This window comes from Rhinatrema bivittatum, chromosome 14 (assembly GCF_901001135.1).
Source record: "Rhinatrema bivittatum chromosome 14, aRhiBiv1.1, whole genome shotgun sequence".
Lineage (NCBI taxonomy): Eukaryota > Metazoa > Chordata > Amphibia > Gymnophiona > Rhinatrematidae > Rhinatrema > Rhinatrema bivittatum.
In genome coordinates, this window is record NC_042628.1 from 50858022 (window position 1) to 50884400 (window position 26379).

General features: G+C 45.1%; 1 protein-coding gene across 2 annotated transcripts in view; it reads right to left on the reverse strand.

Moving 5' to 3' along the window:
- LOC115075843 (carcinoembryonic antigen-related cell adhesion molecule 1-like) overlaps positions 1–26379 on the reverse strand; it is an 85906-nt gene that overhangs the window by 19640 nt on the left and 39887 nt on the right. The window contains exons 2-8 of one of the 2 annotated variants that reach the window (XM_029576689.1): positions 24142–24495; positions 19475–19756; positions 15747–16031; positions 9473–9712; positions 3128–3367; positions 631–963; positions 61–186 (exon numbers count right to left, since the gene is read on the reverse strand). In XM_029576689.1, the coding sequence (XP_029432549.1) occupies positions 61–186; positions 631–963; positions 3128–3367; positions 9473–9712; positions 15747–16031; positions 19475–19756; positions 24142–24495 (1860 nt within the window). The remainder of the gene's footprint in view (positions 1–60; positions 187–630; positions 964–3127; positions 3368–9472; positions 9713–15746; positions 16032–19474; positions 19757–24141; positions 24496–26379) is intronic. The other variant, XM_029576690.1, reaches the window with a different exon arrangement.

The window sequence follows — 26379 nt, forward strand, 5'->3', positions numbered from 1 at the left end:
CTTAACCCTCCGACTCACTGGTTAATAAAAATACAGGAGAATGAGGTGAGTCTGTCTTACTTTTCTTCTTCCTTCTCAAGATGAGGTACACAATGAGCCCGATGAGCGCCACTCCCGCCAGGACTCCTATAACAATTCCAACGATGGCGCCCACAGAGAGACCCTGTGAGGCTGGAACTGGAATCACTAAAAGAGAAGGAATTGCTCAGGATGCAGGGATTACATTCTCTCTCTAACACCTCAATGCACAGGGGGAAGAATCTGTTCTAACATTAATAAATAGGGGGGTACACAGGAATGTTATCCCTATACCGCACATTAACCAACAATGGCAAAAGCCCCCTACAATGCATCAGTATATAGGGGTGATAGCTCCATAATACACTGATATAAGAGGGGAAACCTTCCAACACATTAATGCACAGGGGTGAGACCCTCTATAAAACAAACAATCTATAGAGCACAGTTATTTGTAACTGTAGTGCAGATATTCTCTGTCATTCCCCTCTGTATGCAGAAGATAATGCTCTCACACAATATTCTTGAGAAGGGATTAATAAGGGTCTCCTCTCCACGTTCATCCAGTTAAAAATCATACATCAGTAATATTCTCATATGGAGGAGCATTACCTGGTTCTTTTGTAACATTCACAATGAAGTAAAAGTTTGTTTTTCCCATGAAGCTCCTTGCCTCACAGATGTAGCCTCCGTGGTCCTCCAGCGTGACCTGCGAAATCTGCAGCCTGGAGGAATAATTGCCTGAGGAAATCTGGAACTTCTCACTGGGTTGGATGATTAATGTTGTCTGGTAGATCCAGGTGAAGTTGGCTGGCAGGATCAAGGCAGGAGAAGCTTTGGCTGCACCCGAGGAGCTGCTGCCAAGAATCACTTCCAGAACCACCTTGTCGCCTTCTCTGATGGAGGTCGTGCTGCCATTGCTCAAGGTCGGAGCCTGAGGAGCCGCTGAAGGAAATAAAGGGACAGCGAATGAGTCCATCTGTGCAGATGCGTGTTATTAAAGGGTTCAGTTTCATTTCACCTCCAGAATCATTCTCAATCTCTGAAGGATGAGAGTTATTAAATAAACGGGGCGATCACTCTCTCAGAGAAGCATTCACACTTGGATCTATGAAGGATGGGTATATAATAATGTCATTTTAGAGGAGAAACTAGTGAAACCTTTGTATTTGTCATATATTTTGCATTCAAAAGCCATTGATATTCATCTGAGTATCAAACATAGCATCTTTTCTCAAACAAATGGGCCAGGGCTAAGGTATGTAAAAAAATCCATGCTTTCTCCTTTCAGATCTATTATTAATGTATTTATATTTTTATTGATGTAGATTTTATGTATTTTATTGATGTATTATGATTAATGATTATTATGATGTATTTGAACATTTATTGCTATAAACTGCTTTGGGTTGAACTTATGTTTGAGGAAGGCAGTTTAAAAGTGTAAGATATCATACTTTGTCTACGGAATCATTCACACTTGAATCTATGAGAATTAGGGAGATTATCATCATCTCTTCCCCTGGGAGATTGAAGCCCCCAGAGGAACGTGCTGCATATATATATCCCTTAGCTTTAGCTGGTTAAGAGAGCAGTCCATTAATATTCTCCAAGAATCCAGGAACTGTACACCCCCCTCCCCAGCCCCCTGCCATGGAGTACAGATACATACAGCACGGCAGTTACCTCTCACAGGCGCTGATGTAATAAGGTGCGCTGAAGCTGCCGTGGTTTTGTATGCATGCTTTCCTGCACAAACCCTATATTGGGATGTTAAAAGGGTTTTGTGCGTGGGGAAAAAAGCGGTACAAACGCGCTCCCAGACCCACGGTTTTTCCTGCACGAATGCATGGTAACGGCATGCAAAGGAGGCGATTGGCTAATCATAGGCAATACAGGGAGCTGCACTAGTTCTAGTGTGGGTTTTTTAATGTGGGATTTTTACCGACATGGTCAGCGCACGTGTTAAGTGTCAGCACCAACTCGGTGGGGCCTATGTCGGTGTCTGAGTGTCCTGAAAACCAGCTAGCTGAGCGCCTATCTTGGCATCCAAGTGGCCAGTTTAGCTAGGCGCTTTCCTGGGTGTCAAAACGTATAGATTCACGACCATGTAAGCGCCTAGCTCAGCGCCCAAGCGGCAACGGTAGCTAGGTGCCCATAAAGGGTAGGCGCTTTACTGGGTTGCGAATGTATGCTGACGGGTGACCTGAAAGGAGCCTAGCTACCGTTGCTGCTCGGCACTGAGCTAGGCGCTTACTTGGTCACGCCAGAATGACAATGGTAGCTAGGCTCCTTTCAGGGCACCTGTCAGCATACATTCGCGACTCAGTAAAGCGCCTAGTCTTTATGGGCGCCTAGCTACCGTTGCCACTCGGGCGCTGAGCTAGGCACTTACTTGGTCGCACCCGAGCGGCAACAGTAACTAGGCGCCTTTCTGGGCGCCCGATTGTGCAGATGTTTCTGCCATGAACAGAGCACAAGCGGCTTGATAAGCGCCTGGCTGAGCGCCTATCTCAGCTTCAGAGTGGCCAGCTTTTCACGGCGTCCAAGATAGGCGCTTCCCGAGGTGGACAAATACAAGGCCAGAAGAGCTGTCAGCGGGTTTGAGAACCGACGCCAGCAAAATTGAGCGTCCGCTGTCAAACTCGCTGACAGCCGCCGCTCTTGTCAAAAAAGAGGCGCTAGGGACGAGCTAGTGTCCCTAGCACCTCCTTTTACCGTGGGCCCTCATTTAAATACTGAATAGCGCGCACAGGAGAGTGGCCTGTGTGCGCGCTCGCCTGCTCTCCCGCGACTTTTACTGAATCGGCCTGTTTCTGGGCAAACAGATTAGCCTGATCTAAGGTGGTTAGGGTCCACCAGAGCAAGTAAGAGAGACTGTTACTCGTTTCTTTCCTATTTTAGCCACTTTTCACTGTTTAGATATTTGTTTCTGTCTGCAGTAAAGTTCTTTGAAACCTTCTAAGCTTCTCCTGTGAGTGGAGTCCAGTTCCCTCTTTAAAGGAACTGTTGGCAGATACTTTGCTATGGGCTTGGGTCTCATGGTCTCGTGATTCTGCAGCCCTACGGATTAATCTCCTGGAAGATGAAAGAAACTCTAAGCTCTCACCAAAAACACTGGAGCAGGAGTCCTCTTTGTTGATTTGGTTGCCATGGCAGGTAAGAAGGTCCCCTGCAGTAACGTTGCCCTGGGGCACAACTCTTGTCACCTCATTCTGTTGGGTTTCACTGATATTCTGGAATACTAGTTGAACGTTGGCGGCGGGAGACCCCCCGGGCCAGGAACATCGGAGCATGACCTGCTCCCCCAGGTGATCTGCTCCACATTGGATCCTTCCATCGGGATTCCCTGTTCAGGAGAAACAAGTCAGGATTTGTGATAAAACACTTAGCACTACACAGTGAGTTACAGACGAACCCAGTCCCCAATGCTGACAAGGAAGAGAGGGAGCGAGAGCACTCTCCTCTCATGTCAGCAAACTGAAGATGAAAACAGCAGCCTGGAGCCCTCCGTGACATCCACAGGGTAATTTTCAAAGCCATTTATGTATAAAAAAAATCTGGCACTTTCCCCATAGAAATGGGCTTTTTGAAACATACCCTGGCTGGGTGGGTAAAAGTGCCATTCCATGCGCACTTTTACCTGCAGTAGGGGAGGCGCTGCTGGGGACAGAGTTGGGGGTGTGGTTTGCAATTTTCAAAAGTAGATGTGAATTTTTAGTTTGAAAAATTGCCCACATAAAAAGCAGCTGCGGGGATTTTTTTTTCACTTAGACAATTCTGAAAGTGAAAGCACATGCATACTTGCGTTTACAGGCGGCTGGAAGGCTGCCCCCACGGAATACAATTTTCAAAGCTAATACATGGATGAATGGCGTTTTTCTGCACGGAAACCGCCTATCTGAAAATTGCTGGAAAACATGTCTGGGGGAAAAATAGGCTCTGACGAAAATCTCTGCAGGGACCTTCTTCTTTTTTTCAAAGTGAAAGCATGCACAGACTTTCCCTTTCAGAACCAGTGCATAAGTCAACGGGTGAAAAAAAAAAAAAGGACCTGGACCACAAACATTGTAGCCATGCAGGCAGTATGGAAATCCCTGTGGGTAAAAGTGGGAGTTTTGTTCCACAGAGCAGAGGAGTGCCTAGGGGTGCACGCTGCAACACAGCATCTATTTTTTCGTATTTTCAAAAGTGCCCACAGAAAAAAAAGACGCAAGACTCTGCAGGCACTATTTCCTTTATCCAATTTTCAAAAGTCCGCATGTCGTCACAATCCCTGCCCTAACACCTCCACTCCCCTCAGCCCATCACTCAATTTGGGTAAAAGTGCAGAAGTTGCTCCACAACATTTACCCACACACACACAGATTGCTATTTTCAAATCGTCCATTTATCTGGGCACATGATATTTGGAAAATGCCTTCCCAAAGACATTTACATTTACTGCATTTCTTAATCGCTCAGTGGCAAAGAGCTATTTGGGAGGATTGGGCCATATTATTTTAAACAAATATTCTGAGATCAAAAACGTTGGCCTGAGCAGAGCAAATAGCAGTGAATAAGCCATTAATGAGGGATTTGGAGCCAATCAGGCATTATTGGCCTTGTTACAATACGCGTAATCTTCATTATCCTCTTTGGGACATGCAAAGTTGCTCCAGCAGCATCGCCATACAGAAAATGGCAGAAGTGCGTGGAGCATGCTCGGGTCACGATGTCAGAGTGCTGTAAGGGAAAGAAACCTAAATCACTTTCCACGCTTCAGACTCAATTCTGCCTTACTTGCAAATTCTTCAGCACTTTTTCAGCCTGGCTCCAAAGAGTACAGTGGGGAAAACAGCAGCATTCAGGTACACAGAAAAAAATGTGTTTACAACATGAAACTAAAACAGCAATGCCATATCAAGTTACAAAGCATAAATAACATCTGGCATGCATGGTCAGCATGTGTCAAGATGGCAAAAACCCCACTTTCTCCAGCTCAGCAATCTTTCTTCTCCCTCACTGAATGACAGCTGTTCTGCCCATTAAGATACAGCATTGGTTGGCAAAGTGCAACACTTATTCATGATCTCACACCATTCTATTTATTTATTTATTATTGCCTGCTTTTTTGAAAGAGAATTCATCCAAGGTGGGGTATAACCACTTAAACAAGGTGGAAGAACAATCATTTCCTGATACAAGGTCATTCCTACATGCTTGTAGATCATACTTTGGATAAATAAAGATAATACTCAGAGTAAACAGTGCACATAAATGGATATTGTATTATGTCACCCAAACTATGCGGGAGGGGAAGAAGGAGGAACAAGGAAGAGTGGAGAACTGAGCGACAGAGGACAGGTACAGCAAAAGACAATAAGAACACAGGCATTTAAAAATCCGGAGTCAGCCAGTCAGAAATGTCACCCATTAAAGGCCTGGGAAAAAAAAAAGCCAGGCTTTCACTTGCTTCCTTGAGATGGAGCCTTTATCTGCTCTTGTTAATAATAAAATTGAATAATTTGAACCTTTTTATGACATTTACTGTTTTTTTTTCAGTGATCCCTAAACATGTATATCTTGTTGTATACCTATGGAACTTTGGGGATGTATATTTGTGCAAGTCTGTTAATGTTGAATTATGTTATGTTTGCTGGTTGCAGAGCCCCGCGGCCAGCCTCACTCACCCGATGCGCTACCGCAGCAGAAGCAGACCTGGGCTCCCTGGCAGCGGTGGGGAGCCGCTGCCGACACGACACTCCTTCTTCACAGCCCTGAGTGCCACCATTGTTCCACGTGGCTTGGGCCACCGACTCTGCTGCGCTTATTCTTCGCAACTGGAACATCGCAGGGGTCCTGCTCATGCAACCCAACCCCTAAGCACACGCCTCTCTTTACATTTAAAGGGCCTGCGGCGGGTAAAGCCCCACAGCCCTTATGGATGACATCATCGACCTAGACCTAGTTATGGCTGGATCCTGCTTCCAGCCTTTGGCTTGGCAATAGGTCTTCTCTCCTCAGAGTGTGGATTGCCTTCCTGAGTTCCTGATCTTCATCTTTTGTTCCTCAGCCTGATCTTGGCTTTGACTTCGGACTGGACCTTGACCATGAGCTACGCCGCCTGTCTCGACCCTTGCCTGGACCTAGACCACGAGCTATGCCGCCTACCTCGGCCCTTGCCTGGACCTTGTCCACAAACTTCATTGCCTGGTCCTGACCCTGGCTTGCGTAACTGTGACTCTTCTCCCACCAGGACATCTATCTCTGCAGAGGCCCCATGTAAGTCCAGCCAGCCCTGGCACCTGAGGGCTCAACCTAAGGGGAACATGGGCTGGTAGTGGTGAAGCCCCAGCTGGGCCTCTGCTTTCCATCAGCCTCGCCTACTGACGGTTGGGACCTGTGGGGCTTCTTCCCGCAAGGGTCCACCTGCATAACAGATTGCCAAGGCCATGGACCCGGCAGATGCTTCTCCCTGCAGCCCATCCCAGGCCTAGCCCCGAAAATTCAGGAACAGCAACCTTTCCTTGAAGCTCTAGTAGCTCAATGGAGCTTCTCAGTGCCTGCCTAAACTCCTCAGTTCCAGTGGGCACATCGAGTCTGGCTACACTGGTACCTACCTTTCTGGCACCACCTCAATGCTCTGCCATACTGCTTCCAGCTCCTCCTTGCTATTCTGGAGAACCGCAACTCTTTTGAGTCTTCATTAACCAATGCAACATGCATTTTTGCTTTCAAGCTCCGTGGTTTCCGGATGACCCACTAAGACAACCTACATCCTTTCTCTGTTGGATGGTAAGGCACTCGCTTGGTCTTCTCCCTTGTGGGAGCGCTCCAACCCTATCCTTCAAGACCGATCCTGGTTTTTGGAACTTTTCAAGACTGTCTTTGATGACCCGGGTCGTCAGGCCACTTCCGGCTCTGGGGTTTGCTTGGTTGGCTGTGTTTGAAAGCCAAATAAATAGTGAGTGATTTGCTGTGTGTGATATACATTACTTGCAAGACGATGGTGCCATAAGTATGAGGGTGGGGAATATTTAGCTTCTTGAGACTGGTAAGAGCATATCTTGTTTGATATATGTAAGTGGTTTCTGTGTTTTTAGTTTGTGATGTGTTTTTTTCTGGTTTTAGTAAAGACAGTAAGAAGGGGAGGGTACTTTTTGAAATTTATTGCCCCTGAAGAAGCCTTTCCAGTGAAAGATGTCAGGCATGTGATCTTGCTATATTTTGCTGCAAGTTTCTGACCATCGTGTCCCCGTCTTGTTGGTTGAAGAGTGACTGCATCAACTACCCTTTGTTCAAATTGGTTTGGACGTTTGGTATTTGAAAAAGCTGTTTTAATGCGACATGTTTCAACACCATGGTTTAGTACATTTCAGTGCCACTGACTGACATATAGGAACACTGCTGGCAGTAGAGATAAGAAATAGAACAGACAAGAAAGATCATTTTATGTCTTATTGAATGGGGATTTTAAGCCCCTTTTTTTCTTGTGTCAGCTGACAAGTGAACTTTTTGGCATTTGACAATTTTTTTGTGTTTTCTGGGTGGGTTTTTAATGCTTTTTTTGATATGTATATGTATGTGTGTTTTTGAATAAGGTATGATAGGTGTTTTTCAGTTTGTGTGTTTTTTTATGATTATGGGCCCTCTTTAGTTCTGTCAATATTTTTTTTGTTTGTTTTCTAGTTCAATCTGGTATATTATTGATAATGGGATGGTTTTCAATGTACTTATTTGTATTTTTTTAAAATATGTTACAAATTAATAAAATATGCTTTTGAAATTTATTAAATTGAGAATTTTTGTATTAAAAATCTTGGGCCCAATATTAAAAATTAAATGTTTATTTAAGTTAATTGGATAAATCTCTGAAAGGAATACATCGTATATACATGGAGAAAACCTTGCTGCCTCCACTTCTCCAGTAGTGGTATGAAGAGGCTTCTCATTTCTGGTGAGGAAGGGCTTCCACCATCCGGTGACTCTCTCCTTTGGTGCTAAGTGGCTTCCTTCCTCTCCTTACGTCTCTCTTTCAGCAGGTACTGGAGGCAGACAGCCCTGGCTGCTCTCTCTGGCAGAGGGACAGAAGATGGCCCAACTTCTCTGCCTGGCATGGAAAACACTGGCCATGCAATGTGTCAAATTCTTGCTCCTTTGGAAGGTCAGTGCAGGAGGATAACTCTGCTGAGCCCTGCTCCCCTTCTTCAGCAGGTGGGTGGACAGATAGAGGCAGATGATTCCAGCTTCTCCCTTTAGTGAAGAGAGGTAGAGGAAGACAGCCCCTCTGGGACTTGCTTTTCTCCTCTTCAGTAGGGGTGCAAGTGGTGGTTTAGGATGATGGCCCTAATTTCTCCAGTGAAAATATGGAAGAGGTCCCACTTGACCCCCACCTCTCTGGTCTTCAGCAGATGGCCCAGCTTTGCTCTACAGCATGAGAAGAGTGGAGGCAAGGGCTAGAATTTGGAGATGGAGGATCCCAGTTGCTCTCTTCTTTAGCAGGAACAGGTATACAGAAGGTGGTCCAGATTGCCTGCCCAATAAGGCAGATGGCCATGGCTTCTCTCTGTAGTGAATGAGCTGGACTAATAGCAGCAAGTCAGGTAGCGCATGTTCAACCTTTTAGCTACCAATATTCCACAAGTGGAACATTTTTTCATATACTTTTAATTACTTGCAAATTTTTTATACCATATTTATACCATATTTGGGTCTAGTTAACTAACATATGTAGAAAGGGGCATCAGGAAATAATTCATTCAATGAGCAGGATCTAAAAAGTTAAAGACAATATCGCTGTGGGTTAACATGGACAGCGTCCAAGTTTTGTAGCGTGGAGCTAATTAGCCTTCATGTTGCTAAGAACAATTCCTTGTTCTCAGCAATCCATTTTCAAGTAGTCAGGGACCAATCTAATCCCTTGGGGGTGTGGTTATTGGTCCTGGTATAAGGCTCCTCCCCTCTGCTAAGAGTTTGGCTTAAGCCATCCAAGCAGCCCTCAGTTCTCGCCCCACCAGCAGCAGAACCTGGCACTGATCTTCTGAAGCTAACCTGTAGGAATGAATTAGTGCATGAAACAGAAAACACAGAAACCCTGTAGGTACAGATAGAAGATGGACTGTATGAAAGGGTTTCAAAGAAGGGGAAATTTAAAGATACAATGTCCTGAATCTGTTTTACTGGGCAAACAGATTAGCCTGATCTAAGGTGGTTAGGGTCCACCAGAGCTAGTAAGAGAGATTGTTACTCATTTCTTTCCTCTTTTAGCCACTTTTCACTGTTTAGATATTTGTTTCTGTCTGCAGTAAAGTTCTTTGAAACCTTCTAAGCTTCTCCTGTGAGTGGAGTCCAGTTCCCTCTTTAAAGGAACTGTTGGCAGATACTTTGCTATGGGCTTGGGTCACATGGTCTGGTGATTCTGCAGCCCTACGGATTAATCTCCTGGAAGATGAAAGAAACTCTAAGTTCTCACCAAAAACAATGGAGCAGGAGTCCTCTTTGTTAATTTGGTTGCCATGGCAAGTAAGAAGATCCCCAGCAGTAACGTTGCCCTGGGGCACAACTCTTGTCACCTCATTCTGTTGGGTTTCACTGATATTCTGGAATACTAGTTGAACGTTGGCGGCGGGAGACCCCCCAGGCCAGGAACATCGGAGCATGACCTGCTCCCCCAGGTGATCTGCTCCACATTGGATCCTTCCGTCGGGTCTCCCTGTTGAGGAGCAACAAGTCAGGATTTGTGATAAAACACTTAGCACTATGATGTGAGATACAGAGGACCCCAGTCCTGGACTCCACTCACAGGAGAAGCTTAGAAGGTTTCAAAGAACTTTACTGCAGACAGAAACAAATATCTAAACAGTGAAAAGTGGCTAAAAGAGGAAAGAAATGAGTAACAATCTCTCTTACTAGCTCTGGTGGACCCTAACCACCTTAGATCAGGCTAATCTGTTTGCCCAGTAAAACAGATTCAGGACATTGTATCTTTAAATTTCCCCTTCTTTGAAACCCTTTCATACAGTCTGCTGACAAGGAAGAGAGCGAGCGTGAGCACTCTCCTCTCATGTCAGCAAACTGAAGATGAAAACAGCAGCCTGGAGCCCTCCGTGACATCCACAGGGTAAATGTCAAAGCCATTTCTTATTTTAAAAGATCCTGCACTTTCTCCATGGAAATTGGCTTTTTGAAACATACCCTGGCTGGGTGGGTAAAAGTGCCATTCCATGCACACTTTTACCTGCAGTAGGGGAGGCGCTGCTGGAGACAGAGTTGGGGTATGGTTTGGAATTTTCAAAAGTACATGGTTTGCTATGTGTGATGTACATTACTTGCAAGAAGATGGTGCCATGAGTACGAGGGTGGGGAATATTTTGCATCTTGAGACTGGTAAGAGCATATCTTGTTTGATATATGCAAGTGGCTTCTTTGTTTTCAGTTTGTGATGTGCTTTTTTTCTGGTTTTAGTAAAGACAGTAAAGGAGGGGAGGGAACGTTTTGAAATTTATTGCCCCTGAAGAAGCCTTTCCAGCGAAAGATGTCAGCTGACAAGTGAAATTTTTGGCATTTGACAATTTTTTTGTGTTTTCTGGGTGGGTTTTTAATGCTTTTTTAAATATGTATATGTATGTCATTTTTTAATAAGGTATGATAGGTATTTTTCAGTTTGTGTGTTTTTTTTATGATTATGGGCCCTCTTTAGTTCTGTCAATATTTTTTTTGTTTGTTTTCTAGTTCAATCTGGTATATTATTGATAATAGGATGGTTTTCAATGTTCTTATTTGTATTTTTTTTAAATATGTTACAAATTAATAAAATATGCTTTTGAAATTTATTAAATTGAGAATTTTTGTATTAAAAATCTTGGGCCCAATATTCAAAATTAAATGTTTATTTAAGTTAATTGGATAAGACTTAAGACGAGAGATGTATGGGTTAAGGGGTTAAAGATTAGCAAGATACAGAGAAAGATGAGACATGAAGTGGTGACGGAGGGAATAAAGGCAGCAATGCAACGTCAAAGAGGAAAAGTAACATGGAAATAAAAGCAGAAGAGCCAGGAGAAGATATAAATTGAAAATAAAAGTATTTGTGCAACTTTGGAAATTTTTGAATGATTTTAGATTATTTTTTTATAATTGTTAAAATTCTAGGTAGCTGCTCTGGTCCTGGAAAAAAACGGAGTTGTGATACTTTCTAACCAATGGTTCTGAAGACACAGCTAAGCGGTCAGGCTTTCAGAAGCACGCAGAACTACCCCATATATAAATTCAATCCAGGTGCCTCATTGTAATTGGCTTGCTCCTTTCCACCCCAAATACTGGCAATTTCAAAATGCAACATAAGACAGTTATTATTCGAAGCAAACCAGTGTCACCGTCAATCGCACAATATCACTTCAAAGCACTTACCTTCTTTTCTTTTTTTTTTTCATAAATGCAGCACTTTGGCAGACATCCCTGAAGAAGAACCATCAAAACGCAGTCAGTGTCGGGGCAGGAGAGGATAAGTGCTTTGAAACGATATTTCAGTATCATAAGTGACAAGTGGCTGGCTCTGGATAACAACTGTCTAATACTGCGTTGCAACTGCCAACATTTCATTGCTGCACAGCTTCAAGTTCAGTCTTTATTTTCATTGATAAAAAAAAATAAAATAAATAGTGGCAGGCCAAAGAAGGTAAGTGTTTTGAAACAATATTGTGATACTGACAGTGACAGCGGTTTGCTTCAAATAATAACTGACTTATATTGTGATTTGAAATTGCCAATATTTGTGGTAAAAAGGCACAAGATGATTATAATGAGGCACCTGGACTGAATTTACAGACGGGGTAGCCATACATGTTACGCTATTAGTACCTAGTAATTATCATTCAAAGAGATATTGTTGGTAGCTGAACTTAGTCTGATTTCAATTTGTTTGTGATTTAACTTTTGGAGGAATATGCATAGAAACATAGAAATGACGGCAGAAAAAGACCAATCGGCCCATCCAGTCTGCCCAGCAAGCTCCCACACTTATTTTCCCATACTTATCTGTTTCATCAACCACCAAGTTCAGGGCCCTTGTTGGTATCTGTTTGATTCAAATTTCCTGCCCTCCCCTGTCATTGATGCAGAGAGTAATGTTGGAGTTGCATCAAAGGTGAGCATAAGGCTTAATGGTTAAGGGTAGTAACCACCGCATCAAGCAAGCTACCCCGACTGCATAGATCGATGCCTTGTTGGATGTAGTCTGAATATAAATCCCATTTTCCACATTTCCTCCTGCCGTTGAAGTAGAGAGCAACGCCGTATATGCATTCAAAGTGATGTATCAGGCGTAATTGATTTAGGGTAGTAACCGTCGTAATAAGCAAGCTACGCCCATGCTTATTTGTTTAACCAGATTGTGAAGTTCAGTCCTTGTTGATAGTTATCTGAATGCAAATCCTCTTTTCCACATTTGCCCTTGCTGTTGAAGCAGAGAGCAATGTTGGAGTTGCATTAACCGTGCGAAGGCTTATTGAGTAAGGGTAGTAAATCACCAGGTATTAGCCTCCACTCCTCCACTCCCATGGCTCTTCTCTTCATTCCCATCCTCTAGCCTTTATGGATCCAGTGTTTATCCCATGCCCCTTTGAAATCCTTCTCAGTTTTAGTCTTACAGGCTCCACCACCCTCTCCGAGAAGAAATACTTCCTGACATTGGTTCTGAGTCTTCCTCCCTGGAGCTTCAAATCGTGACCCCTAGTTCTGCTGATTTTTTTCCAACATAAAAGGTTTGTTGTTGACATAGGGGAAAATTTTTAAAAAGTACGCCTGCGCGTACTTTTGTTCGCGCACCAGGCGCAAACTAGAGTGCGCCGTATTTTAAAAGATACGTGCGTAGCCGCGCGTATCCTTTAAAATCTGGGGTCGGCGCGTGCAAGGCTGTGCGAAATCAGCAGCCTGCCACGCCCCCGAAACGCCCCCGGGCCGGAACCATGCCCGCGGCACCGCCCCTGGATGACGCGCTGTCGCGACCCCCCCCCCCCCAGGAAAGCCCCGGACGTACGCGCGTCCCGGGGCTTGCGCGCACTGCCGAGCCTATTCAACATAGGCTCGGCGTGCGCAGGGGGAGCTTGGGGCAGGTTTTCGGGGGGTACGCGCATATCTTACACGCGTACCCCTTTGAAAATCTGCCGAATAGTATACATTGGAGATCCCCCATATGTGAAAATCTCTCTCATGACATGCTTTAGAGATCTCCTGAAAACAGACAGGATAAGCGTGCCTCCATGACAGGGCTGAGAACCACTGATCTAAAGGGCCAACATTGCACACGCTGTAATCCATCAGCTTTCAGACCTCTGATATATGAAGAAGGGACCTGCGAGGCCTAGGCAGATCTTGTACTTGGTCCTTTAGAGCAGGAGTCCCCAGACTCGGTCCTCGAAGGCCACAGAACAGTCGGGTCTTCAGGATTTCTGAAATGAATATGCATGAGATCAGTCTGCATGCACTGCCTCCCTTATAAGCAAACAGATCTCATGCACGCTCATTGTGGAAATCCTGAAAAGCCAACTAAGCTGTAGTCCTTGAGGACTGAGTTGGCGGACCCCTGCTATAGAAAGTCTCATGTCTTACCAAGAGACAAATTTGCGCATCTAGTCATGCTGTGGAAAAGAAGAGCAGCAGTCTAAATCCCCGAGTAATAAGTGACAGCTGACATGTGGCAGTGCTCTATGCCATTAGCTAACACTGGAAAGGTGGTCTAGAAATATTTTGATATTTCACTTTTTTTTATTTTTTTGGCGGGGGAATAAGATGAAAAGGGGTAGCATTTGCTTCTCTCCCTCCCCCAGTTTCCCTGATCCACAGTCCAAACTGGGGCAGTGCAAGGACGAGAGCTGTCAGTAGCCGCAGGGGAGGGCAGAAAGTGTGTGTGTGTGGAAGGGGTGGGAAGTGGAGGAGGCTAGAACGGTGGGCAAAGAGTTGGAGGGCCCAAGGGAGAATTGGGGGGAGCGTGTACCAGCATGTTTCCAGGCTGCTTTGAGAGGGTAGTCCAGGCCATGATTTGTTTTGTTTTTTTAATCAGATATCATTTGAATAGAATGTAAAATCGTTTTATTTTATTCATGGCTCTTGAAAGTGAATTACATTCAGGCTCTGTAGATATTTCCCTGCCCCTTAAGGGCTTATAATCTAAGTACATACCTGAGACAATGGAAGGTGAACTGTCTTGGCCAAGGTCACAAGGAGCGGCAGTGGGATTTGACCCCTGGTTTGCATCCCACTGCTCTAACCACTAGGCTACTCCTCCACTCTCATAATAGCAAAAGAACCAAGGCAACATGGAGGTTTGAAATGTTACTCCTGTTCTGCACGGGAGTAAATATATTCAAGGTGAAGGCCTGCGGGAGGCAAAGTTTAGGAAGATATGTAAGGCCTGGCTTCTTCTCTATGGCTTTTAGATGCCTGCATTGCTCTTATAGCAGTGTGGCTTATCTTTTACTGCATTTATTTTGTATAGATGAATCTGTTGTTTTTACTTTTTAACTTGTCTGCATGGTTTGTTTTATTGAATTATTGGAATCTCATATTATCTATGCCGGAGCTATATTAGATAGGTGACAAAAATGTAAATGATAAATAAATGAATGAAATGTTGCATGAGTGTGGGTGTGACAAATCCTAATAGGGCCAACCTGGGGCTGGAACGGAGGGTGTTAGAGCAGCACTTATGATGGTTCTGCCACTTGTGCCCCAAAACCAATGATCTGAAGTTTAGGATGCTTGTTAAAGCCTGTTTTTTTTTTTTTTACTCAGGCATATTTTCCAGCACCTTGCCAGTTGTTGTCTTTTATTATGTATTGTCTTGATGTTTTATACATGATTTATTGATTTAATGTAGAATTGATTTTATTTTATTTGAGTTTTATTATTTTAGTAATTTTATATTGTGTATTTATAAAACTTTGCTAATTTTACATTTTATGTATGTTTTTTATGTATGTCTGCTTCGGTAACATGATTTACAAACAGCATATAAAGTTTTAGTGCACAAGTAAAATAAAATAAATACAAGCATTTTTTCCTGCTGTACCACATCATTTGCCTGCTTCAAATATCCCCAAATAACCCCTTTCAAAACCTAATATCCAACTGCTATTTGCCAGAATGAGGTTCATAATCAACCCCATAGTCTAGGCTTGGGTGGTGATTAGATTAGGAGGTTCCTTAGGCAAATTTTATTCTTATGTTCCTTTAAAGAAACATTTATAAATCAATATACATCAGTCATCACTGATATTTATTCTACACATATCTATTCCTACACACACCCTGATCATATCAAATGGCCATCATTTTTCTCCCAACAGCAAACATGAAGGTCTGTTGGAGACTCAGCAAGTGCTGAAACTCCAGTACAATTAGGGATCTTCATTTTCAGTTTTTATTTCATTTTTTCCCAGAAATTTCAGAGTTTATTGCAAGAACGAAAACAGGAGGAATCGGTGGAAAAGCTGACTTGTAATTTTTCAAGGTAAATATTTTTGCTCTTGTAATAATATGGAGAAAAATAAAACAAACTGAAAACAAAGGTCCCTATGTATAATGCGGAATGGGAGGGAAAACTGGCAGAGGAGCCTCTATAAAAATACAGAAAATGCAAGGGCAGGGAACACTGCTATTCTGGTGTGTATGCAGCAGTCACAGATAGGCTCTCATCACACAATAGATCCTGCCTAATGACATCCAGTGGCTGAAGCCAAGATACTTACAGGAGATGTCGGGCATCCAAGGCTGGCTCTTTTCCTCATTCAAACTGTTGGATGCTGTACAGGAAAAGGCTGCAGCATCACTCCGAGTCACAGGGCTAATAGTCAGGGTCTCGTTGCTTGCAGAGAGGTGATAGCGTGGATCAGGGTGCAGGGAGGTCCCATTATGGCTCCAGGAGAATCTGGGCTCATCCCCCAGGGCTGTGCACGTCAGGATGACGGAGTCCTCACCTGCCCACAGGTATGCTGAGGTGGCATTAATCTTAAGGGTCACATTTGAGATTCTAACTGTCAAAGAAAAGTGAAAAAAAGGATCATATCATAGCACGGCTTCAGATGCTGGGGTATCTGAATGTGAAAGAGCTGCTTTGGTATATGTGGATGTGGATTTTAGACTTTTTACGTTTTTGGTTTTTTTAAATAATGCTCAGGGCATAAGGTGGAGTTTCATCAGCCAAGGATCGAAAACATTTGATCTAATCAGGAGAGGGGCAGTCAAATGCTTTTTTTGTTAGGGCAACCAAAGAAAGCAACCTCCACCTGCCCCCTCCACCCCCACAACCAATTTCATACATAGGGCCAGATTTTCAAAGGGTTATGCGCAAGTCCCGGGACATGCGTATGTCCCGGGGCTTTGTGAAAGGGGCGGGGCAGGACCGAGGCCTCCAGCACAGCAGCTGTCCCAGGGGATCCCTCTTTAAAAGTTTTTCTTGCAGAACTCTCTTATGTAAAGAGACTTTACCTGCATACCTTCTAAACTCAAAGAGTGTACACACAAGTCACAAGGCTTGGTTGCATTGCCAAAGTACAGTCTCCACTAGTTTGCCCTTGGATAGCCAGCAGGAAAGGAACCTGTCATTCAAAGCAGCACCTCCCCCAGAGGATGTCTGGATTGGAGAGTTCTGATTTTGAGGGAGGAGCTGATTTAGGGGCCGATGCAATAAACGTGCATAGAAAGCTGGCACTGAACAGTTAGCGCCCGCTTTCTTAACGCGCTCCAGGCACCCACAAGGGGGGCACTAAGCAACATTTAAATTAGGGGGTCGTGTTTCTAACAAGAACCCAATCAGTTTTCCTAACTCGGCCATCCGCTGGTTAGGAAAATTGATGCCAGGGGTTCAGGAAACAGACACTTGTTAGTTGAGTGTCCGTTTCCTGCACCCTACTGTCAAGTTTTGGTTTTTTTTTGTTTTTTAAACTTGTCTCACTAAGGTTTCCCTGCTACTTAATAGCGCAATGATATTAAGTAGGAGGAAGTAGAGAAAGGCAGGTTTTTTTCTGCTTTTCTGTACTTGTTTTAAATGCGCACAGCTATTAACTGCTCCAGGCAGGCGTTAATAGCTGATCGCTAAATGTGCTTCCGAGACACACATTTTGTTTTTTGCATTGGAGTGAATGAGTAATCGCCTCATTCACTTGCATTTGCATGTGATGAGCGCTATCTCATTCACTCCACGCCGGACACTCATTGAAAAGGCGCGAATCCCCTTATTGCATTAGGGGATTGATTAGCGCCTATTCAACCCGCGTTCGGCTGTGGGTTATACAGTGCGCTCGGCTGAGCGCACTGTATTGCATTGGCCCCTTAGTGTGCTCTCCACGTTAGGCCCCCAGTCTAGCACAGAGAGGGAGAGAGAGGTCGAAGGATATTTGCAGTTTTGACCTGTACCATTCCTGGCGGGCTACATCCCCTGCACACAGTGGTCAGGAGGGAACTGTGCACCTCTTTGCCCAGCTAGAGAGGAGGTTACAGTGGTCAGTTAAGGAAGAGAGAAGGTTTTCCCAGTTTGAGTTTTTGTCTCTCTATAAGGGAAGGCAGCTGCTTTTTCTGTCGCCCTTCCTTGCCCAGAGCTGGACGCTGTGAGGATTGCTTTCAGTAGTTGGCCTTTCCTCCAGGAAGGTCTGAGTTTATCTTTTGAAGAGGAGTTGAAGGGAGAATAGAGGAGAAAGTCATTTGGAGACAAACCCCCTCCCCAATGGAGTTTCTGTCCCTGGGGACACAGGACACTGCCGAGCTGGAGTGCGGGATGCTTCGTAGACCTCGGGTACTGTGGTAGGAGAACCAGTCACGGTTAGGACACTCCAGCCATCTTGAGACACTTATCATCCCATTCCATGGAGGATAAGCAAGTTTCAAGTCCCTGCCTGAAGGGACACATACACAGAGGCAGAGAGTCTTTAAAACCTGACTCCTGTAAATCTGAGGGCTCTGGATATACTTGGACTCTTTATTTATTGCACTTATTAATTGTTTTGAAATCAATCGCAGTAAACTTTAATTTGAACACCCATCCAGAGAGTCTAGCCTGGTTTGTATGTGTACCTGTTCCGAAGAACATATGGGAGATCGCTACTGTCTGAGCCAAGAAGGTTAAACCTTCCCCCCATAGAAAAGGATCCACTCCTTGGGGGGCAGGAGACTTGGGGAAATGGCAGAGAAGGTCGCCCTGATTTATGGACCCTCAGGATACCTGCCATCCACCAAAAAAAGGGTTACCCCAATTTTAACAGGCAGAAGTGATTATGGTTGCATTGCATTTCCTGGAAGGCATGGCGAGGCCTGCACAGGGCAACAGTTGCATTCCTAAAGGGGACGTGCCAGGACTGGGGGTTGGGTTATATGTGGGAATTTTATCTGCTCTGGGTAAATGCACATAAAACCACTGCTGGGCAGACTAGATAGACCATTTTGGTCTTTATCATATTGCCCCACCCAGACTCCACCCCACGGAAAACCTCTCCTTTTTGAGCGTAATTATATGCTTTCATCGGTTACGCAATTTTCCAAAGGGCCTTCTGCAGGTAAAGGACTATTTCACCTGTTGAAGTCCTATGGAGGTCTTTCTTCATGCTCCCTAAATATTATGCAAAGAATGTATGACTGATTAATACACAAGACCAATCATGAAATTATTAAGCCTCAAAAATCACACTCTGTGCAGTAGCACAGGAGACAGAAACAGCAACAACTCTATCCAGGAAAAGGCAACACTGCAAACATCACACCAAGCCCTAGAACACCAATACCCCTGGAAAAACAAAACAAGCTGGACTGCTATAGATTCCAACACAGAAACCATATGCCAGCAGACAGGGCTGGGCAAGCCGGGTAAGCACGCTGGTCACCAAGTTAGAGGAGGGGGGAGGGACTGCCATGCTGCCCTTTTGAGTCAGTCTGCCAGTCTGCCAGAGCTCAAGCCCAAAAGGGAAGTGCGGTGCTGACAAACAATCCTTGGCCTGGACAGCTTTGCTAGCAGAATCTCCCACAGCACAATCTGACCACCAAACGTGGCTTACTCCTGGTGCTGCGTTCGTTTTCTGCCCCTACGCTGCTAACCGAACAGGTGCATGAATGAGAACGTGGGAGCCATGGGGGTTCTCACTGTTCGAATGGCCGCCTTCTCCGCTATGGGACTGGAGATTATAGTGACCGGTTACAACAATAACCACTGTAAAAAAATAAAATAAAATCAATTCCTAATGGGGTGGGCCATAGCTCGGGTGGCCCACCCCATTCTGCTCATCAGGGCCCACCACCTCCTGATCTTTATTAGTAAGTCCTGGACCCTCTTCTGCAGTGTGTGAGCAGGTGGAAGGGGCCTGCATCTCTTGCAGTGTGGGTGAGAGGGGAAGGGGGCTGCACCTGCAGAGTGTGTGGTGGGGGCCCTAGGCACATCTGCCTGTCCAGTAATAGAGACCCCCACATGACAGTGTATACTATGGATCCTTACCTTGCACTCTCAGCTCTTGAGCTCTGCTGGTGCTGCTGCTGATGGGATTCACTATGGTGCAGCTGTAGTTCCCGCTGTCGGATTTCCTGATGTAATGGAAGTACAGGAAGGGGTTGGACTCACTGCAGATGATGTTGGACTGATCACAAGATATGTTCTCAGCTTCTTTATGGAATATATAACTGTCCACGGTCTGAGAACCCGCCTGGCAATGGAGACTCACGTTGGTTCCTTCGCCAGCAGGCACTGGCTGTATTTCCAAGGTCGGGGAAGTAAGGACAGCTAAGGAGAGAAAAGGGATGAAATTCCTTCAAAGAATCCATGGAACGAATCCTTCTAGACACCCCAGTGATAAGTGCCATGGAGAGAGTCACGCCACAGGCATGCAGTGTGGCCTGTGTACACCGTGCACAGCAGAACCAAGCATTACCTCCCACTGCTGTCTCAGTTATCCAGGATTCACTGCACTAGGGACAGACCCTAGCTCAGTCAGCCCCATACATTCTGCTTTTGAACCTGGCTGCTGGGCTGCACTTCCCGCAGGACAAGCTCATTTGCAAATGGAGACTCCTTGTGTACTTTCCCATAGGTCCACAAAGCAGGTACCCACACACTGTTGCTTCTCCGCTGAAGCAGGTGCAAAGTACATGCCAGAAACTCAAAATGGAAGTCTCTGTGCCTAATTTCCTTCCCCTTCCCCAAACACCTGGTGGCTAAAAGCACACACACTGGGAACCATGCACGGACTTTTATCCACGCTGGGGGGAGGGCAAGGGTCAGACCATGTTTCTGTAGGGTAAACACTTGATTATCCACAGAAAAAAAAACCATCCGGTTATTGTCCCATAACCTCCCACTTATCATGTGCGCTGCATTCTTAAAATCACAGCTGAATACCATGTAACGGCTGCCAATGAAAAGGAGTGTGCTAAACCTAAATACATAGAAATCATACTATATCTAGCTGCAGGCCAGCTGCTCCCTGATATTTGGGGGAACTCTGTCTGGTGTTACTGGAAAATCCAATTGGCATATTTTGCATCTGTGTATTCTAACTCCTTGTGCAAAGCAATTTGTAATAACTCCAAACTGCCCAGTTTCCCGAATGCCCTGTGAATGATACATGTACCTTTGTAATCTTTCACTGTTCTGATCTGCTTTTTTCAGTAATAAAAGAGGTAAATTGCATGGACTTTCACATGGTTCAGTTATTTCCCTGTTACTCTAATTTTCTGATTTCTACTTGATGAATTCTTGTTTCACAGGGATCTTTTCCAGAAAGAAATAGTAATAGAAAGGTCCATATTCAAAAGCATTTAGCTGGCTAACTCAGAAGTTAACTGGCTAAATGAATATTTGGGCATTTACCAGCTAAATTCTAGCCGGCTAATAAGATAGCCGGCTAGAATTTAGCCAGCTGAGGCCTAGATTCATCATTTTGCTATAAATAAGGAGAAAATAGCGCCTGCGATAAAAAAGGGGCATGATTAGGCTAATTTTTCTGTACTGTTTATACTACTGTAAGAGGAGCCACAGTACCTTGGGGTGAGGTTTGGGGGTGTGCTAAGTTTTGGGGGGCAGATTTACATGCACAGTCAGAGGTATGAACAGCACAGTTACCATCAGTGAAGATTTTATGTGATTTGGAGTGATGAAAGGAACAAAAAGATTACATTTGTACAATGTACTCTCTACCTAGCTGCTATCAAGCTATCAAGGAAGCTCAATTTATTTACCTAACTGAATTATATTTGTGAAGACATTATCATGAGGCCTGAAACCAACACATATATAAAAAAAAAACCTTTGTGTTTTAACAGTCAAACCAGGGAAACGATAAGATAGCGTTTTTAGATACCTCTTCTCGCCATTCTGCATTCTTGGCGCCATGTTGTAACCGGAAACCCAAAATCGTAGCCAAGGATTGCTTTTATGGATATATGTGTGACTGACCGATCAATTAAATGAACGGGATTACCCTGACCAATTGATAGAAGCTGGAGACCGCCAGTGTTCTCAACTGGAAGGCGTCGACACCCGGTAGGGTGGATGCCTTATAAAAGAAAACATGGCTTACTGTGACTTGGTGAATCCCCATGTATGCTGGCAGCCGGGCGGGATGCTGAGTCCATCTGCCTACACTAAGGAAAATGAGATTATCAGTTAAGTAATCTCTACATTTCCTAGCGTGTAGCAGATGGACTCATTACAAATGGGATGTACAAAAGCTATTCCCGGACTGGGTGGGAGGCTGCCCGAGGTCCGTTAAGGATCGCCCTCGCAAATGCTGTGTCCTCCCTGGCCTGAACGTCCAGACGGTAGAATCTGGAGAAGGTATGGAGGGAGGACCACGTCGCCGCTTTACATATCTCTGCAGGCGACAGCATCCTAGTTTCTGCCCAAGAGGCCGATTGCGCTCTGGTAGAGTGAGCCTTGACCTGTAGAGGTGGTGGTTTTCCTGCCTCTATGTAGGCCGCCTTGATAACTTCTTTGATCCAGCGGGCGATGGTTGGCCATGAGGCCGCTTCCCCTTGCTTCTTCCCGCTGTGAAGGATGAACAGATGGTCCGTCTTTCGTACTGCTTCTGACATTTCCAAGTATCTGGACAGCAACCTGCCAATGTCGAGATGGCGCAGTATTCAACCTTCTTCCGACTTCTTCAAACCTTCCGTGGTTGGCAAGGATATGGTTTGGTTGAGGTGAAATTGTGAGACTACTTTGGGTAAGAAGGAAGGAACCGTGCGAAGATGGATAGCCTCCGGAGTGATTCTGAGAAACGGATCACGGCAGGACAGTGCTTGTAGCTCTGAGATGCGGTGTGCTGAACACACAGCCAGCAAGAACACCATCTTCAAGGTCAACAAACGGAGAGACAGGCCTCGAAGGGGCCTGAAGGCGGATCCTGCTAGAAATTCCAACACTAGGGGCAGGCGTTAATTTTTTAGGGTAAAAATGTGCGTGTCAGGCGCATTTTTTTTTTTTTTTGCTTCGGGAGGAAATAGCTACTAGCCTCATCAACATGAATTTACATGTGGTGAGCGCTAATAGCTTTGCGTGGGGTTGGACATGCATTTTGGAAGTGCTGATCCCCTTATAGCATAAGGGATTGTGGATGTGCATTCAAAATGCGTGTCCAACCACAGGGTAACCAGTGCGTTAGGCTGAGCTCACTGTACTGGATCGGCCTGAGTGTGTCCTACATATATTATTTTTATACGGGCACGGTATAAGATATACAACATACAATAACACAGAGTTCGTAGTGCCATGTAAACTTACTACTTGTCCTGTATTCGGACAGGTCCATTGAGTGCCTGTGATGGTCTGTGCATAATGATTACAATTGCCACATTGATTATGGCCAAATAGTAAAGTTGTTTGTAAAGATACATTCTTTGGTATCCCCTGAACTACTACTGTTGCACTAATGTTTCTCCCTCATTTATATGCAATCAAAGATGAAGTACTACTAAATATCAGATGCAATGACAAAACATGCCAGTGTTTAAAAATAATGGATATGATGCTTGTTGCAAGATGGGAATACTATAATGCAAATACTAAAGGTGTACTCTCAGTTTTTTCTTATGGAGCTATGAACTGTTTGTTATCGTATGTTGTATATTTTATACGTCTCAATGCAAGAGAACAATTTTGGATCTTTACTTTTGGTACTGTAACCCCACAAGGATTGAATTTAGAGGTGGCATGGCATTCAGTGATTTAATTTGATAAATAAAATCATGGGTATCCAAAACCTTTCCAGTATAAAAGCAATCCTTGGCTATGATTTTGGGCTTCCGGTTGTAATTTCGTGCCAAGAATGCGGAATGGCGAGAAAGGTATCTAAAAACGTCATCATTTCCCTAGTTTGACTGTTCAAACACAAAGATTTTTTTTTTTAAATATATATGTGCTGGTTTTAGGCCTGGTATTAATGTCTTCACAAATATAATTCAGATAGGTAAATAAGTTGAGCACTTCCGACAATATTTATATTCACTCTGAGCGTTTTTAAAGTGTGGCTGCCTGTATTTTAACTATTCAGTAAACACATGCAATGCAAATGAAGATATTAAGATGATGTCCCCCTGATGCAGACATCCGAAACACGGTCCTGGGTCGGAGAGTGGATTCGTTCATACAGCATAAAGATTCATTTCTTAGCAAGTGGATTCGTTCATACTTGCTAAGAAAAAGTTTTTAAAAATGGACACTGGCCTATGGTTAGTGGTAAGGCAATGAAAGTAATATGATACTGGGAGTGCCCAGTAAAGGCCACATTAAATGGCACTATTAATGACAGAAGGAATTAAGTGTGCTGATAAATTTAATTTTTCTTTCAGTCGTTGCACTATTGTTTCATTGAATATGGACCTCTACATTACACCTTTACCAGCTGTGGCCTACTGGTTAAAGCAATGGGTTGGAAGAAAGGAATTCCAGGATTCATTTTATTATTGCCTCAGGTACCCATGTAGACTGTAATCTTCTTGGGCCAGGGACTTCTCATACCTGAAGACCTATCATCATTGCTCAGCACTGCATATATCTAGAAGTACCACAAACATGATAAGTATTTTCATTGCAAAATGAAAGCAAGTGGAGGAGACAGGATTAGATATGGGGGAAACTGGGAAGGCAATATGACAGAAGTGCAAACTCACCATAGACGGTTATATTTACTGTGGCTGTTGGTGGTGGTGGTGACTGTGTTTGTATCGCCACAGTGTAACTGCCGCTGTCACTTGTAGTTAATCCTGAGATCTCCATGGAGCCATTTAGAAATCCCTTCACTCGACCCACGTATGGAGGAGAAACTTTCTCAGGAGGATCATCACCTGGGACATACTCAAGGATCTGATTATTACCCACGGTCTCTCCTCTGTACCAGGTGATGGTAAAGATCCTGCCAGTGAAATTGATAGACAGCAGGACACTGCTTCCCTCTGCTAGGATCTTCGGTATTGGGACTACAGATATTTGAGCAGAAATCTGCCGACTGCAGAAACCCAGAAACCCTGAAAGAGAAGGCGAAAAGAGAAGCAGTAAGTGGGATTCTGCTCCCAGCGTTAGACAATGGCTCGGACATCAGTGAGACTGGGGAGATTGGGAGAAATGAAAAAATTATAGCAAATGTTTGTCCTTACCCCCCAATAAAAGTGAATATGTATGATCAGAATAACATTTCTGTTGTTACTGCTGTCGTTGGTGGAGCCTTAGGCCGGCCCAATGGAGCCGAGGCACCACAGAAGAGGAAAGGCCGGGAGGCGGCACAAGACTGGATGACCAAGCGAAGTCTTTGCCCTGGAGATCTGAGATCCCCCCAGGAGGAGCCCGTGGAGATCTGGACCGCTGGGACTTATGAGATGGCAGTGAGGAACGAAGCGAGGAGATCTTCACCCTGGAAGTCCTTGGTCCCCCCAGGAGGAGCCCGTGAGAACCAGGGCCGCTGGGACTTGGGTGGCAGGCAGTGAAGAGAAGTCAAGACGATCCGGAAGTCGAGGCGGGCAGCAGACACGGAGAATCAGGAGCAAGCCGGAGTCAGGAGCCAGAGAAACAGTCAGAGGAAGCAGGTTCAGGAACAGCAGGAGCGGATCAGGAACAGCAGGGGCGGATCAGGAACAGCAGGAGCGGATCAGGAACAGCAGGAGCAGACCTGGAACAGCAGGAGCGGATCAGGAACAGCAGGGGCGGAATCCAGGAACAGCAGGGGCGGAATCCAGGAACAGCAGGAGCGGAATCCAGGCACAGCAGAAGCAACTATCTACTCACATGGAGAGACCTCGTTGCAAGGCGATTAGCTAAAGGCAGACACCGACTTAAATACCCTGCCGGCGTCTGACGTCATTTTGGGGGCTGTCCAGCACTTCCGGGTGCTGGACCTTTAAATGCTGCTCCTTTGCGCTTGCGCACATTGCTTGGCGGGGGCGGGGCCAGGATCGGGCCTCGGCGGCGTCTCCCTCGTGGAGACGCCGCAGCAACGCGGCCTGGTAGGCCCAAACCACAGCAGGTCCCGGCGCGGTCCTGAGGGTGGCAGAAGCGGTAAGGACCCCGTCGCTAGCCTAGCGACCGGGACTGCAACATCTGTAACACAAATACAAGGCAGAATGTACAACCACTTGTCAGTTACTACACACTCTTAAGTAACAAATTGTCAGGACAACTCTTATCAGCTCCTTTTTTCCCCCAATTTAACTTTCCTTCTGTTTCTCTTCTTTCCTTCCCTCTCTTTATCTGTCTCTCCAGCTCTTTAATTTCTCTTTTCTCCAGCTTTCTCTTTCCTTTCATCACCATCTCTTCTCTTCTGTCAAAACTCTAGCTCCTCCCATGTCTTTTATCCCCATCTCTCACCCTTCTATCTCCCTTTCCCCTCTCTCTCTCTGCCTGAGCCCCTCCAAGCCCCCCAGTTCCTCTCTCTATTTTCCATGCCTTCCCTCCATCTCCAACCTAAGCTTGCCTGTCTCCCAGCTCCTCCCCATCCTAGCACCCAGGATCCTCTGTCCATCTGCCAGTCTCTCTCCAAGCTTCCCCTTCCATCTCCCTCCTCTGTCTCGCCCTTCACCCTAAGCTTCCTGCCACTCCCCATCTCAGCATCCGCCTCTAAATCCCAGTTTCCCTCTCATAAGAAACTAAGATTTGCTATCCTGGGTCAGACCAGAGGTCCATCAAGCCCAGCATCCCGTTTCCAACAGTGGCCAATCCAAGTCACAAGTCCCTGGCAAGTACCCAAACATTAAATAGATCCCAAGCTATTAATCCTTATTGATTAGTAGCAGTTTATGGATTTCTCCTCTGGGAGCTTATCCAAACCTTTTTAAACCCAGCTACACTAACTGCACTAACCACATCCTCCTTTCTCCCCCTCCTGATCCCCAGCTGCCTTTTGTCTCCCCACCCCCTCC